Genomic DNA, 16,504 nt, shown 5'->3' with positions numbered 1-16,504 from the left:
GCCGTCGTATATATATATATATATATATATATATATTTCATGTATCTATATTCATGGTTCAATGTTTTAGTTTGTGTGTGTGTATATATATATAAATATATATTTACTGTTATATATGCTGAAAAAATTAATATAGTATATAGTTTCTTTTCTATTTGTTGTTATTGGATTTAAGTAGTAGGGTTTTTATTAGTCCAAGACTCGTTTAACCTAAAAACCAAGCCCATACTTGAAACAGCTTTAGGGAAAAAGCTAGTTGTCATTGTTGACCTTAAGATAGCTGAAAGACGCCAAAAACACTTCTTCATCGCCTTCTGCTTCTCCTCCGACTTCTGCTTCTTCTTCACCGCCTTGTTCTTCTTACTCTTATCTTCCCAATCTAAAATCTTGCTCAACATCCTTAGAAAACCCAGAACCTTCTTAAGAAAAGCTTAAACAATAGCAACCGACTTTGTTAAGTAACAGGTGTCAAGGTGGTGGGGTAGAGAGCAAGTTACCTTTTGGGTGACTCCTTAAAGATGGATTCCTGGTGTAGTACCTATAAGAGTGAGCATCAAGTCATAGGTATTGTTTCTGTACAATCCCGGATAGGGTCGCAGAAGCTCAAGGCGTGCCTGCTGGGTGACTAGCTTTCCTCCCGATGACCTGTGAACAAAAGGATGTCCGAGGGCTTCCGGTCTTTCCTCCTCCGATGGTTAAGTCAGTATTTGTTAGTTGAGTGTAATTACTAGTGTAGTAAATGATACCTGACAAGATGGTGACTGGGCCGTATTTATGGCCCAGAGTGGGTTCTCTTTGCTTGGAAATCAATGTGGGACAATAGTCTTTGCTGCTGTTTCAAATATGGACATCCCCTATGCCTTATGCAGTCATTCCCGGCCTAGTGTTGCCACCGAGATTGAGCCCGGCCCATCCTGCTTATAGGCGGGAACCTTAAGGCGGCCTCGGTTACCTTCGTCGTGATGGAATGCGTGCTAGTTTACAGGCTTGGGAGGTTGTTTTACATACAATCGACTACAGGTATTCTACTTTAATCCCTTCATACCTATCCGTAGACCTTCTTCTTGATCTCTATAAATAGGACAGAGGTCTGAAAATTTTATTTATGTTCAGAATATTAGAACTTCTACAAATTATCTACTGATATCTCAAAACATCACTCCAACACAATCAAATAATCACATATATAAATAAAAGAAAGGGTTAGAGAATCTGGCCTGTGAGAATCCAAAGAAGAAGTATGCCCTATGAGAATCCAAAGGAGGCACGATGTCGCTGTCCTAAAATGATAGACGCCTCCCCTCGTATAGGTATTGACGATCGTCTAAGCACTCCAAGATATAACCCTTACACCTCACAGGAAGTCTAATCCGTTTAACACGTTCACGGTAAACGAGGATGTCAAGCTTTTATCAATTGCCCAGAGTAGAGAGTGAATGATGTAGAGAAGAGAGTCAATGGAAGAGGAAGAAGAACAAGGAAGAAGAAGATAGTTCAGCGTATATCCTTCACTCAGGAAGAGTTCTGCAGTATATAGACTCTTCATGCCTGTTCCAAAAAGAGTAATTTTATTCACACATCTCTAATTTCTAGATACACACCTCTTGATTTTTGTTTTTGCCATTTTTCCCTATATTCTTCCTATTATACCCTCAACTTTTACCTTCCAAAAAAAAAACCTCATCTCTTGCTCTTGTTTTTCCCTCTCACTGCACGGAGCTACTCTCTCTCTCTCTCTACTCTCTCTCTCTCTCTCTCTCTCTCTCTCTCTCTCTCTCTCTCTCTCTCTCTCTCTCTCTCTCTCTCTCTCTCTCTCTCTCTCTCTTTCTTCAATTCTTTCTCCATTCTTATACATAAAACATTATAACATGACTTGGTTTGTGATCTTATAAATTGATCATGAAGAAATAGTGAGAATGCATTGTGCATTGTGAGGGAGAGAGAGATTAAAATAGGTCAATGTGCTCATTAAATTTATTAATAATTGTGAAGATGATCATATGAAGAATCTACATTTGGTCTAATTCAAGAGGAATTTTAAATCAAAATATTCTGATATGTTGACATAAGTGGGTTTTGCTAAGTTATTATTTATGCGGATGAACAAAACAACATGAGATTTGATAATTAGGTTTGCAGGTGTTGGTGAATGAAGAGGTAGGAAAATGCTGTTTTTTGTTCTATTGTTCTTTTGGAAGAAGAGAGGGTATAGAAGGAATTTAAAATTTAACAAAAACATGTGTTCTGTATTAAGCAAATAGGGGTGTGTGAATAAAATTTCTCTTCTAAAAAACATGACTCTTGAGAAAATAAAAGACATAACTTTTGATACTATCAAAATATAAATAATAATAATAATAATAATAATAATAATAATAATAGTTTTGGATCTTTAAAATATAATAAAAAACCAACACAAAAGTCTTATTCCTATTGAGAGAGAGAGAGAGCTTGGTGTCGTAGAGAGAACCTTTTTTGCACTTATAGTGTCTAGACACTTTAGAAACTGAAAATATGGTACCCAAACTCACAAAGTTATCAACGTGATACCTAAGCTCATTTTTTCTTATCAACATGATACCTCGGTCGATTTTCTGTCACAACATCGTTAATTCCAACAGCACGTGACCCTCAAAACAAAAGCAAAAGACTGATTTGCCCTAAATATAGAGCTATATCTTACCTATTTTCAATTAAATATATATATATGTTTTTCTTTTACTCCTTTAATTATTTTTGTCATACTCTCTCTACCTCTCATCTTCTTCCTCATTCATCTAGTATCTTCACTCTTTCAAATTCAAGTTAAACATCAAACGTTGTCTTCTCGACCGATGTACCGCAGTCTTTCCGTCTCTCCGGTGCCTGCCGATTCCCATCCGCGGCTTCGTCACCATCATCGCCGGCATCTCCTTTATCCCCGATTTCTCTCTCAGGATCTCCCTCAAGTTCGGGACCTCGAGAAAGAGTGAGCCCTGAGATCTCGTCTACAGAAAAGATGAAGTCACTTGTGCAGGAGCACTCTCTCTGCCATCGAACTGGAGCTTCCGCTTTCACATTGGCTTCTCATTAAATCATGATAGAACTTTGGTAATTGCTTAATGAACGTGGTTCCATGGCCCAAGCATCTTGCTGAGTTGCTATTAATTCTCATGCATTGAATATTGGACTCAGATCCATAAATTAAAGTTCCTCTGCATTTGGAGAGCTTATCCATGGGATCTGGGAGTCTGGGACTAACTTGGTCGCAAGTATGGTGAAGTTCTTGAGGTTGAAATCCAATCAAAATACAAATATATTTCCTTCGTGAAGGTCTGGGTTGAAGGCTTGAAGCTACAAAGCCTCTTTTTCCTGGCTTCTGGAAACTCGATCAAACAAGGAAGAACAAGAAGAACAAATTCGACCCAAAAAAAAAAAAAACAAATTCTGACAAATTTCATTTACTTTTTTGTTTAATAAAAAAAGGTAATAAGACAATTTTATCCTTGAAAATCAGTCATGCGCTTGGCATGTGTTTATTTTAACGGGTTAGTAACAGAAAATCGACAGAGGTACCATGTTTATAAGAAAAAAGGAGCTCAGGTATCACATTGATAACTCTGTAAGTTCGAGTATCATATTGTCAGTCCCCGAAGTGTCTAGACACTGTTTGGTACAAAAAAAACTCTAGGAAATTGGTATAAGAACTCAAGTTAGATTCTTTTTACATTCTGACCAAATTGGTTGTGTTTGTATGCTTTATTAGTTCTGTTAAGACACCTTTCGATAATGGTCAAAACCTGATATCATTGTTGCTTTCTAGCATAAAGAACATTACTGAGTACATGGTTAATGATAAGAGTTTGCATTTTCCATATCTACACTTTCCACATTCTTTTCTGCTAACATCAAGCTTAACTTGACCTCGAAAACTGGCTTAAAATGAGCATTCTAACTCTATAATGTCAGACAAACTGGGTTAAGATAGCGTGAGTACCGGCTTTCCCCTTCACCAGATTGGAGTAAGTCAAGGTCACAACGCAGATGAAAATGGCGCTTCCATTCCATAATTTTCTCTTGAAGTACCAGTATTTTCATCTGTGGGTTTGCATGCCAATGATTTGAAGTTTCTGTAGCATCTTATATCCATATTGGGGTTAACCAAACTCTTCATTAACCAATTCATCGAGCAGTTCAAACGCAGGCAGTAGCTTTCTTTCTCTGCAAATTGATTCAACAAAAAAGCCCAGGAATCAAGCAGTGGTTTGAATCCCATCTCCACCAATCCAAACAAAGCCGTAGTTGCATCATCTATCATTCCAGCCTCACAAAGGCTAACTAGCAACCCGTTTGAAGTTGCATAATGTGGTACAAAACCCCTGCCCATCATCAATCTCAACAACTCCTTAGCTTTGTTCAAGTCACCTTTCTGATACAGGGAATTCAACACAATTCTGTAGCTTCCCTTATTCAGATAAATACCCTCGTAAGGAAGTTCGTCCAGCATCTTAAGAGCATCCTCAATTCTACATTCTCTACATAATCCTCCAAGTATGACATTGAAAGTCACAGTGTCAGCTTTGCACCTTCTTTCTTTCATCTCTTTGAGCAACTCTATTGCTTCATCAACTCTACCAGTCCTACAGTGGCAATCAATTAAAGTAGTGTAGACAACTGTATCTGGTTTTATACCAAAGCTCTTCATTTCATCCAAAAGCTCCTGGGCCTCTTTCAACCTTACCTCCTTACAGAATCCATTCATCAGAGTTGAGTAATTGTATATATTTGGGTTGCATCCTTTGCTCTTCATAAAATCCAATATCTTCCTCGCCCTATCAACTTTCCCAGCACGGCAAAACCCCTTCATCAAAATGTTGTACGTTAGGACATCAGGCAATATTTGCTCCTTCGAGATCATTTCATCAAACATGTCCATTGCTTCTGTCAGTTTTCCACTTTGACATAGACCATCAATTAGTGTTGAATAAGTAATCAAATTAGGATAGGAGAGCTTAGACTTTTTCATTTTCTTCACAACTTCAAAGGCAGATTCAAGATCCCCATTTTTGCAATAGTGCTTAACCAAGATGTTGGCAATGCATGTATTCAGCTTCAAGTTAAGACTCTTCTTCAAATGCATGAGAAACTGTTGGGCCATATCAACCTGATTCGCTTCAATGAGCAGATTTAGACAAGTACTAATGCATTTGAGAGAAGGCTTTTCCCGAACTATTGGCTGGATAGCATGGAACATTTCAAGCACTCTCTCATGCATAGAAAATTTTGAAAAATGCTTCATGAGATTAAGGAATATACCCTCATGAAATTTGCAGGTATCATACTTCATTTGATAGAGAACTGCATCAACAGCCTTGAACTTCTTGGACTGAGAAAGCTTATTGAGGATAGTTGCATAGGTGGCATTGTTGTGGTTGAAACCCTTTTGCTCCGAGACCATGTTAAAAATTTCCAACGCATGTTGTGGATCTCTCTCACGTTTGATTAAGTTGATGGCAGCATTGTGAGAAATATATTTCGATTTCCTCCTAGCTTCTGTCCGTGTATCAGGAGGGGGATCTGGTTGGTGAGCATTGAGTTTTGATAACTTAAGAGGAGAGATCCATGAAACTGATGATGAGATTGTCGAAGGAGAGGAAGCAAACCAACGACGCCAGCTAAAATGAACTCTCCTTAGATTCATGAAAACTACAACTGTTTTACTAGGGCCCGGCCCTGCAATCTGAAGAGGATGAGGATCTTAAATAGATGATCTAAAATGAACCACACCTTGCAAAACATACACTGAAAAACTGCATTTAATCGAAAAAGATTAATGCGAAAAGACTTCCATCTGGCTAATCTGATATAGGATTCCTACACACAGGGAAGCCATTGATTGATTCAGTTTGCAAACCTAAATTAATTTTTTGGAGTCTCATTCTCGCCCTGAATACTAGGTTGTTCCATCTGAATCATCCACCAAATTATTAACAATGTCTAATTACGTGTCATTCATATAAAAATTGATGCCAAAACAACAATATGAAATGACTAGCTTCTTCCCAGAACAAACCAATCACAACGCCTAAAGGTAGTTAGAAACTGAAAACAACACTCATAGTAGCAACTACAACTGACTTTACCTATGAAAGCATATTGAGAATGAAAAGCTATCAGAACAAAAACGTACCCAGAAAGAGCTCAGCGGCTGAAGTGGGTCGCCGACGGTCGGAGCGGTCTGGGATTGGCAAGAGAGCTCGAGAAGCAAGTGTTTTGAGGAGGAGTCTTCTCGCCATTTTTGGGCCTTGGGAAGGTTTTGTCTATTAGACCGGGCCCAAATTTTGACTGGAGTTTTGCATCTAGTTGTTTTTTTTTTTTTTTTTTTTTTTTTTAGGAGTGTTCATCTAGTTGAATATACGACGAGTTTTGTTTTGTTTATCGTCTTCTTAAATACAACCAAGTCGTGGCGTCGTACATAAAATAATTTCTCAAAAAACAAAAGTTGTAACTAAATCAAATTATTTTCTATAATGAATTTCACTTGAATTTCTTCAGCTTCATTGTGTGTGCTCAGTCTATTGTGTTTCTTTCGATATATTAACATGATATTTATTTTTATTATAAAAAAAAAGATAGTCTTGTTACGGTGCTTGTGTGTTTTGGGAGACTAAATTGTATGATCTTTAGTAATTTGTGGGATGATGTTATTTATACACCCTATTTTGTTATACACCTTATAAAATTAAATAACACCACCCATTTTCTATTGTAAATTAACTGATCAACACTCGTTGCACCTGTTTTGATACTTATATACGAAAGATGACACAATTTATAATTCTATATTGTCATTGTTTACCAGGGTTGTTTGCAGAGACTTTCATGAGGAGTTTTCTAAGTTTGGTTTGAGCTTCTTTGACTCATGGTTGTTTGTAATTTTTGATATTTTCTTTGATCGGTTCTTGTTTGTCTATAATGTACTCATTAAGATTGGCTAAATGAAAATATTGTGCTATTCTTTCATGAAAGAAAAAAAAAATCACAAAATCGACTATTAACCCGATTTCAAAGACAAATTTCAACTTTATAAAAAAAGGACAAATTTCTAAACTTAATTCAAAATTTGACTTTTAAGGTCATGAATTCTCGTAATATAGCTGTTAATTAATGCAAATTAGGATGGATTGGAATGACAATATCATATGTATATGCACATATTAAATTCGTAATATTTAAGTAGGTAAAAGAAGAAAAAAAAATGTTATAATATCGTTTAGGGTGTAAAGTTCTAGGCACCGAGCACACAAGACTAGCCAAAATCACGCAGTTATTTTAGTTCGTTCTAGTCAACAGTTCTAAGCATCGAACTCCTTAAATACTCGTAAAAAACAACAACGTCATGCATGAAATGAAGGGATGTAGTAGGAGATGACCGAACCTAGACTTGGCTTGATATATATATAAATATATATATATATATATATATCTAGGTAGGATCCAGCAAAATTTGGTAGGGTTTTATGGGAGTTTCGTCAAACTTGCGTCGTCATTGACACCATCTAGATTTGGCAAAATTTAGGTAGATAAAGCCAAATTTGGTTGAGATTTCAGGAAGTTTTTGTCGACTAATGTTAAGATGGTTAACCGACACCAGTAAAGTTTGTCGGTGTTGTTCATGAAAAATTGAAATTACGGTGACAAGTTTAAATATTATTAAACATTAAATAACCGAAGTACATTTTGTTACAGTCAACCTATTAGAAGTGTACACAACTATGGCCCTAAAACAATGAAGCAAGCAACCATCTCAAGGCTTGTTGATCATAACAAAACACAAGTGAGTTTTGAACTCGTATAACATAACTAGTTGTCATGCTTAAAGAGTCATCATTATGTCGCGCTCAAACCTAGAAGCCTCTAATCCTACGTCTACTTCATTACGACCACCTTGATATTGTCATCATCATCTCAAGCACATGATCCACAAAAACGCCATGCTTACTACCATCAAGGATATACCCTAAACATTAGATCGCTTAACACCAACCAACTCAACCAACCCTTTACATCGTTCCTCAAACTACACAAATTATAACATAGTCGTAACTAGACTTTACTCAACAACGTTGCGAGAACCGAGGAAGAATGAACTTTTTTCTTCAAAATGAGAAAAATAAATTTAGAGGAAAACACCATTTCCCCCCATAATTCTAAATTCTTAAACTCAAACAATCCAAATATTTTTTATTTTTTTATTTCAAAGAAGAAGGAGCATATTGGCGAAATTAGAAAAGGTTAAGAAATTCATTGTTTGTGACGAAATAGGTTAATTAAGGGAAAGTAATCAACTCAAATAATTATTGCCGGAATCAAGTTGCCTAATCATACATCCTGACACCACCAGCTCTCAGATCCAACGGCCATCCTTCCCCGGGCCCCACCACCCCCACCTCCTATATTCTCTCCTCCTCGTTCTTCTTCTCTGGTCATTTTCACCCCACAGCTCTCTCTCTCTCTCTTCTTTCTCTCTCTTGTTCTCCAATGGCGTCCTCCGTCATCCCCGATAACCTGACCCGAGAGCAGTACGTCTACCTCGCCAAGCTCGCCGAGCAGGCCGAGCGCTACGAGGAGATGGTCCAGTTCATGGAGAAGCTTGTGGTGGGGTGCACCCCGGCGTCGGAGCTGACGGTGGAGGAGCGCAACCTCCTCTCCGTCGCCTACAAGAACGTGATCGGGTCGCTCCGGGCGGCGTGGCGGATCGTGTCGTCGATCGAGCAGAAGGAGGAGGGGCGCAAGAACGAGGACCACGTGGCGCTCGTCAAGGAGTACAGATCCAAGGTCGAGGCGGAGCTCTCAGACGTCTGCGCCAGCATCTTGAAGATCTTGGACTCCAACCTGGTCCCGTCGGCGTCGTCGAGCGAGTCAAAGGTGTTCTATTTGAAGATGAAGGGGGACTACCACCGCTACTTGGCGGAGTTCAAGTCGGCTGAGGAGAGGAAGGCCGCTGCTGAGGACACTATGCTCTCCTACAAGGCCGCTCAGGTAACGCCTAAACGACGCCGTTTCAATTGTTTTAGATTATTCAATTTTGTGGTCAATTTTAGGGATTTTGAGTCTGGTAGTGAGGTTTGACTTGAGTAAACAGTAAATTAAAGTTTAAATTTCGTATTTTACGGAGCGGAAGCGTTGAATTAATGAGTTATTATGAGTTTAATTGGGGTTCAATTTTTGTTGTGGTGGAGTGAATAGTCGAAATGAAGTTTGAATTTCAAGGAATTAGGGTTGAAATGTTTGAATCAGTGAGTATATGTATGTGGCTGAGTGAGTGGAGCTGTTGTGGTGTTGATTTGGAATTGAAATCTGATGTTTGTGTGTTGATTTTTTGTTGGGAAGGATGTGGCTATGACGGATCTGGCGCCAACTCACCCCATAAGATTGGGTCTGGCTCTGAACTTCTCAGTGTTCTACTATGAGATTCTCAATCAGTCTGATAAGGCTTGTAGCATGGCCAAACAGGTATGCTTTGTATTTTACGCCATTGCGGGTTTAAGTTTATGTATATTTATACTATTTCATTTTTCTAATTGTCATATGGTTGTCGTTCAAGTCTGGATTTTGTAGTAACATGTAAATGTTGGTGACTCTCTTAGACAGCGACTTACTTTTGGTTTGTCTATGAGTTTGAAGGATCAGTGACAATCATATGATGAGTATATTGATTGGTTTATGTTCTGTTGGTTGTTATTTATGTTTTTCTGGATTGGTTCCTGAACTGCATGCTTTTAAGTATATGGTTGATAATAACCTGGATTCGGGTTGCTTGACTTATTATGACTTTGTAAGGAAGGTAATTTTATTTGGTTTTGGACGGAATTTTTCTCAATAAGTTGAGAAGAAAATGAAAATTAGTGCTCTTTGACTTCGTGTATATGCTATAGTTGTTTTTCCCATGCCTGTTGTACTAAAAGTTGCATGAATTATTGTGGCTATTATTGTTTATTAGTAGTACCATGTGTCTACGGGTGGACAGTGTCTGCTTGTCTGGGTAAAATGTTGTTGAGTTTCTGTTTTCTTTTTTTATTTTGTATAATTTTGAATGTGTTGAGAAAAAGTATTATATCCAACAGTTGCAATGTCTGTCTACTTGGTAGGCATCATATTAGGAATATTTTAGACTGGGTCACCTATACCAAACTAAGTACCAACTGAAGTAACATGCTTATTGACTTTTATGAGTTTAGAGTAAAGACTAAAATCAGTGGCTCATCTATTTATTTATTTTTAATTAGTGGCAGTGAACTCCTTGAGAGATGAATTTACCTTTCTCTCCCATTGACATGGTCTCTTCTCTTTAAGCATTGTATATGGTTAAACACTTGCTAAGTTGCTTGTATATGATTAGGCATTTGAGGAAGCTATTGCTGAGCTAGACACTTTGGGAGAAGAATCTTACAAGGACAGCACTCTGATCATGCAACTTTTGAGGGACAACCTCACCCTTTGGACCTCAGATGTGACGGTTAGTGCCTCATTATCCTAAAAATTGATTCAACAGACTGGTCATTATAATGCGTCCACCTCTCGTTCATGTTTGATGGGATTTCTCTTGTGAGAGGGAATGCAAATTCACGATAGGAGTGCCCCACCAAATAACTCAATACTCTCTTTTATCTCTCATACTCAAATAAATGCATTTGTTCATGAATGCTGAAAAATTACTGAATATGATGAGTAAAATTAGTAAATGTTTTATACAGAACCTGATTGAGATTATATTTTATGTTACCGTTGCAGGAAGGGTTAGATGAACCATAGATAGCTTGAAGGATCATATGCTTCCTGATGGAGGAGTTTGGGTGTTGAATGTCATTTACATTGAATCAGCTGGAAGCAAGTGTGGTGATCTGTATATTGGCCAGAATTGAAACTAAAACTTGTTCTTGACTTGTTTTAAGTGATGTTAACAGCAACCAGCTGTCTTTTTTTCAGCAGTTTTAATTTGGGTTTGGTTTATGGAAGTGGAATCATAGCATTATAAAACTATTGAGGATAATCATGTTATAGAATAGTATTGTCGTGTGACTCAGAGTGATGCATTTGCTTGGCCGTAAAGATTGGAATGAACATGTGGCAATCTTTTTCATCAAAGCTGGTTTTCGTGTTTTGCTTTGATGAATCCCAAAATTTAGATGTCATCAAAATCTTTATGTTCTCTTTAGTTCATTTGTCAAGATTCTGAGCACATAGCTGCAAAGAATGAGTCAAATTTTGCAAAACTGCACAATCTATTTGTTTTTTGGACTGGTACGTCAATAAAACTTGGTTTCTTCCTTCTAACTTGCAAGCTTGCTCCCAAGCATACTATTATTCAGAGATTAATTTTTGAGTATCAATCAGTATATTGCAGATGCAAACACAAAAATCCATTGCCACTATAACGAAAGAAATTTTAGAACCTATACCTCCCAATCAATTTTCCTCTTTCACTTGGCAATAGCGAAGAAAAGAAATAAAAAGCAAAATATGATTGACCAAATAATGACCATTTCGCTCTGTTTTGGATTTTAAACGATTTTTCCTTTAATTTCTTAATGATGAAAGACCAATTTCAACGAACGATACATAACTGTGAAATGAGGTTAAGAAAATAGTTTTACCTTTACTCTTTGAAAACAGTCAATTGACATGTTTACGGCGTGTTTTATTCTAGTATACACATTTATTTATAATTTATTTGTTTCCTATACGGAAAAGTCTTTGAAGTGTCTTTTCTCAAACCATTCTTCATCTGAAGTTCTATGTGTTTGATGAAGAGAATGACATTGAAATTGTTCAACAAGGACTGTCAATTTCTATTGATACAAAATTCATTTACAGATCAAATCATGATGAACTTTATATGTATTTATGGAAAGACTGATTCTTAATTCTCATAACTGGAAACCATTCAAAATATCCAATAGTTTAACACAAAATTAAAGAAATTTACAAGAAAGAAAACATTGGAGAATATTCTCTTCTCTAGTAGTCTCAAAAAAGTCGATAAAAGTTGATGCTGTCTAGTGTCTGTAGACCATAATACTATGTAGTCTGGAGCATCAATCAACATTATCAACATAAAAGAAGATATTCTCTAGTGAACCTCGTTGGCCATGGCGTTAACTACTCAACAAATTGTCCGGCCACTCGAACCAGTTGGTGAAGGAGACATCAAGTCTTCAACATTTCTATAATGTGCAAACGCAGGTTATGCATATGCATCGATAGCGTAAGCCGAAAAGCCTCCTTAAATTCAAGGTTAACAACATTTCAAAAGCACAGTATTGAAGCCCTACTCTTAAAAGAAAAGAAACAACTTTGGAGGTGTTTTAGCCAACTTTGTGGCCAACTTGTCAACCTCTGCTTAGGAGTTGATCACATATCCGGAATGATACCTGAAAGTCTGAACTCTGAAACATCAGTGCATTTCCACAATCTAATAGTGTTGAGCCTGTAGGGTAAACAATTCACCGGTGTCATTCCTATTTCGTTTGGGAAGTTTCAAAGGAGAAGTGTTGGGTTTGAGCGAAGATGTGTTCAGGGCAAATCCCATCTTCTATAGGAAAACCTCAATCAGTTGTTTAAGCTCTAATTATCAGGGAACAACTTAGAAGGAAGCATTCCTCCAAGCACAGGAAACTGCCAAAGTTTGCAGCATATGAGAAGCAGTATATGAGTATAACACGCAATAGCCTTGTTGGATATACACACTGCAAATTTTTGTGACCAAATTCTGGCCAACTTGATTCCCTGCACTATATGAATATATTATGTATAGTTATATATTTTTTGTAGGAAGATCCAAATGCTCTATCTAAATATGAAGATACATGGAACAACAAACACCTGTTTGATATTGCATTAGCACAAACCACTATGGATTCAAAATTGTGCCAAGAAGTCTCAATGTTCATTAAAAAAGAGGCAGAAAATAGACAAAAATAAGACATGAAGTGTTTTACAGGTCCTCCATCTTCCCCAAAAATGTTTCAGTCAAGCTATGGCCACTAACCATTTTTGTTGTCCCAACTATGAAATCATAAGCCATTCCTTCCTGAGAACTGAGAAACCGAAGGGCTGAAATCTCTGCAAACGTTACGCCTCCAATGAAGATGACTAGTACAAGGGAGCGCTTCCCATCAGCTACCTTGTCTACATTGGTTGCAGCCGCCTGAGAATTGTCAACTGATGTGCCGCTCGAGAATGGGCCTCTCTTTGTTTCTGAATGTGGTCCAGGTAAGAGCTTTAAAAAATTTTCAATTGGACACCATCCAGATCGAATAGCATGCTGAACAAGGCGAATGCTAAGAGGTGCATATCCAGAATACACATAGTCGATGTCATTGGGGTTAGCTGTGTCAGTGTCTTCAACGACAAGTTGTAAGGCATGCTGAACTGTCGGCCAGTGGCCTTTTTTCTCCTGTACTTTAAACAATCCAGCCTTCTTCAGATTTTTCAATGCGACTCTGTGCCCAAATCCATAAGTAATGAGTAGTTCATTCCTCAAATGGTCAAAATTCTTTTCTGGCAACCCAGAATTTGTGATAGAAAGTAAGATGAGAAGACGTAGAACATTTACAAGAGGCTCCCGCTTCAGCATCATTTCTTCAATGTAAACTGAGCACATGTCAAAACTCTCAGTCTCGACAATTGTTTGTTCCATGTCAAGTAGTCTACGAAATGATGGCTTCGACATGAAAGTCATCAGATGCTTAGCAAGATTTATGTGCCGGATCCGGCTCCTCTAAAGTTAGCAAATGGTGAAGTTGGTAAAGTTCATAAAATCTAGACTCTTTATTTAATTTAAGGGTTTTAAACATGACACGTCATTCTTGGATCAATTTAATCTAAACCATGGTTAATTTGGGTTAAGTGTGTTTCTTTTGGATTGAATAGATTAAATGTCGTTGACAAAAAGAAAGAAAACAAAAAACAAAAAGAAAAATTGCTACGCCTTTGTTCAGTTGAAGGTTGTCGAGTCATTCATGGGATTTCTTATTTCTCCTTATTGAAGTCCAGCTTCTTGATTCTATATGACAAAAGGAAAAGATTTGATCTTGAAAATCAGTTTGTGATCAATAAACAGTGATATAAGAAATGAATTGGTGTAACTATCACATGCTAGCACCAACTGAGCTCTTGATCATTCAAACTGAAATGGTCGGTAATACAAACTGATCTTTTTTTATGGTTCTTCTTGAACCTGTGTATGATATGACTAAAAATACACATGATAAACTCATAAAGACGATATAAATTTTAAACTAGAGATACATGTTGGGATTTTTCATCACAAGTTTCAAATAGAGTTAGGTGACGATTAGCCTATCTAGCTATAACAACAATCCTCTTGGCGTCCAAGTTCTGGGAATTCTTTGAGTTTAACCTAATTTCTTATTAGCAGAAGAAACGGGAAGAAGAGGTGAGAGGCGTCCTTACGTCCATAAAAGTCTCTTACTTTTTATTTTTATTTTGGTAACAACATTTAACCTAAGTTAACCATGGTTTAGACTTAATTGATCCATGAGTGACATGTCATGTTTAAAACCCTTAGATTAAATAAAAAGTGTAGATTTTATGAACTTTACTAACTTTACCATTTGCTAACTTTAGAGAAGCCGGATCCTTATGTGCCTTGCCACTTCTGGATATGAGTGCATCTTTTTGACAAAATTCTTTATTTCAGAAACAGTCTGTTTTGAAGTCACCTCATTGTAGTCCTGCTTCATAGATGTTGCTTTTTGGCGTAGAATCCGGACAACAACCTCAAAGTGGAGATCTCTGATCTCTTTAAACAGCTTGTCACTTGAATTAAGTGGAACTTTCATCTTCTGTCCCTCTTGTTTGACATCCATGGCAGATGGATCAACCTCCACAGAACCATTATTGATACGCAGAAACTCATCAACAATGCCCTCATATGTTAACTGAGTACACATTGGTGTAACAATGTCCACCTCCCTATCTAGAAGGGTGACAGTAGTTATCTCTGGAACAACCATATCCGATGAGCTAATGGGTTCCTCTATCTGCATGCGGTTTAGAATGTCAGCAACACGTACTGATGCATTTCCTTTCGCCCTCACATTTGGTATCACCCCACAAGAAAACTCAAGCATGTGAATGGCTTTCGCAACATGCCAAAGTGAGCTCGTATCACCATCAACAAGGCATTCCTTGAGACAGAGATCAAGTTCAAACGAAAAAACATCCTCATCCAACGGAACAATGTATAATGGGTACTCCCCTATATGCAACAAGTCATGGACGTTTTCCACCTCAAGTAACATCTCACAAGCAACTGCACGACAAGGCACAAAATAAAGATAATATTCTCTCTTTAACCCTTTCGAGATATCATTATGGACTTGTGAACTAATGTATTTCATCAAACTAAGCTGCGAACGGACAAGGAACACCACATTGGAACAGTCGGTTTGAATTGTTTCATCCGAAAGATGTCGCGTTCAACCCCATGTTCTCTGAGGAGTGCAGTCTGGATGATCAATGATAATGACCCGGCAAGCTTCGGATCAACCACCAAACACTTCCTACCTCTAATACTCTTGAGAATGTTTATGAGCTCCTTCTGAGACTGTTCCCTCATAAACTTGAGATTGAGAGGAGCATTGTCCAATTTGGGAATCTGAGCCATCAAATTCTAACCTCTAAATTTCGGCGGCAGAGTCTAACCTAAAACAACAATAATATTTTGAGAGTAACTCTCTCAATTTTTTCTGAGTCCTATATAGGAATCAAGTCCTAAGTAGAATCTAACAAATATCCATATAATCTTAAAGAACAAGAAAACAAGTTTGAGTTCTCATATGATATCCATAAAGACTAAACAGAATGCTCAGTAGATATGCAATTTATACAACAACCATATAAAGTGGAAAGCTTTGTGTTCATACAAAAGATTCTAACTTGAAGAGTAACAATTACTTGGTATTCTTACATGTAAAAGATGAGTTCTTTGTGTTTGAAACCTCAAAGCGTAAAAGATCAAAGATAAGATGAAGCTTACCTGAAAAACGAGTTGGGGTAAAACGTATACTAAAAACCCACAGCAATAATGCCTCAAAGTTTTATCGTCTTCTTCCCAAAACCAAAGCACGAAGTTTCAGGCTTTCAGCACTCGAACCCCAAAGACTCCACCTTTTGATATACAGCGCAGTTACTAAGCAGTGGCAGAGCAAACGTCGCCGTGTCGGGACTCCCTTTCATTTATTATTAAAAAAACAAATACAATAGGATTTTTATTATCTAATTTGAAATTAACCTTGTCCGGAAATTAATTCCATTATTATCTGAAACATTACTTAAGCAGTTAAGCGCAACGGTAACAAGAGCGGCCACAAAACTATATATGAAGAAAAGGTTGAGACTTGAACAACCTACCATTAGTAACACCTCTGAGGTTGTAAATGTGTCCAATTCTGATGACTATTTTACGCAGTGGCTGCAGATGGCTTTGGCTGCAGAT

General features: G+C 37.4%; 2 protein-coding genes and 1 pseudogene across 2 annotated transcripts; 1 reads left to right on the top strand and 2 right to left on the bottom strand.

The window, feature by feature from the left end:
* Positions 1-4,071: 4,071 nt before the first annotated feature.
* Positions 4,072-6,275, bottom strand: LOC101305670 (pentatricopeptide repeat-containing protein At5g18475-like). Its single transcript, XM_004301306.1, is given in 3 exon segments — positions 4,072-4,222; positions 4,225-5,736; positions 6,170-6,275. Coding segments are annotated over 3 exon segments (1,704 nt in total). The 3' UTR covers positions 4,072-4,136.
* A 2,204-nt stretch (positions 6,276-8,479) lies between these two features.
* Positions 8,480-11,314, top strand: LOC101314376 (14-3-3-like protein B-like). The gene is made up of 4 exons (XM_004299664.1): positions 8,480-9,021; positions 9,373-9,495; positions 10,382-10,498; positions 10,774-11,314. The coding sequence occupies exons 1-4, from the start codon at positions 8,521-8,523 to the stop codon at positions 10,792-10,794; spliced, it is 762 nt and encodes a 253-aa protein (XP_004299712.1). The 5' UTR covers positions 8,480-8,520; the 3' UTR covers positions 10,795-11,314.
* A 1,662-nt stretch (positions 11,315-12,976) lies between these two features.
* LOC101305379 lies at positions 12,977-15,673 on the bottom strand (annotated as a pseudogene).
* Between the last annotated feature and the right edge of the window lie 831 nt (positions 15,674-16,504).

This window comes from Fragaria vesca, linkage group LG5 (assembly GCF_000184155.1).
Source record: "Fragaria vesca subsp. vesca linkage group LG5, FraVesHawaii_1.0, whole genome shotgun sequence".
Lineage (NCBI taxonomy): Eukaryota > Viridiplantae > Streptophyta > Magnoliopsida > Rosales > Rosaceae > Fragaria > Fragaria vesca.
The sequence above is the reverse complement of the archived record's forward strand: the minus strand, read 5'-3'. Positions and strand labels throughout refer to the sequence as shown.

What these genes read in the sequence shown, in the direction of transcription:
- LOC101314376 (XM_004299664.1), top strand. Translation starts at nt 8,521, where the DNA reads ATGGCGTCCTCCGTCATCCCCGATAACCTGACCCGAGAGCAGTACGTC. An exon ending in TCTCCTACAAGGCCGCTCAG is followed by an intron (nt 9,022 to 9,372) that starts GTAACGCCTAAA and finishes TTTGTTGGGAAG; the next exon opens with GATGTGGCTATGACGGATCT. An exon ending in CTTGTAGCATGGCCAAACAG is followed by an intron (nt 9,496 to 10,381) that starts GTATGCTTTGTA and finishes GTATATGATTAG; the next exon opens with GCATTTGAGGAAGCTATTGC.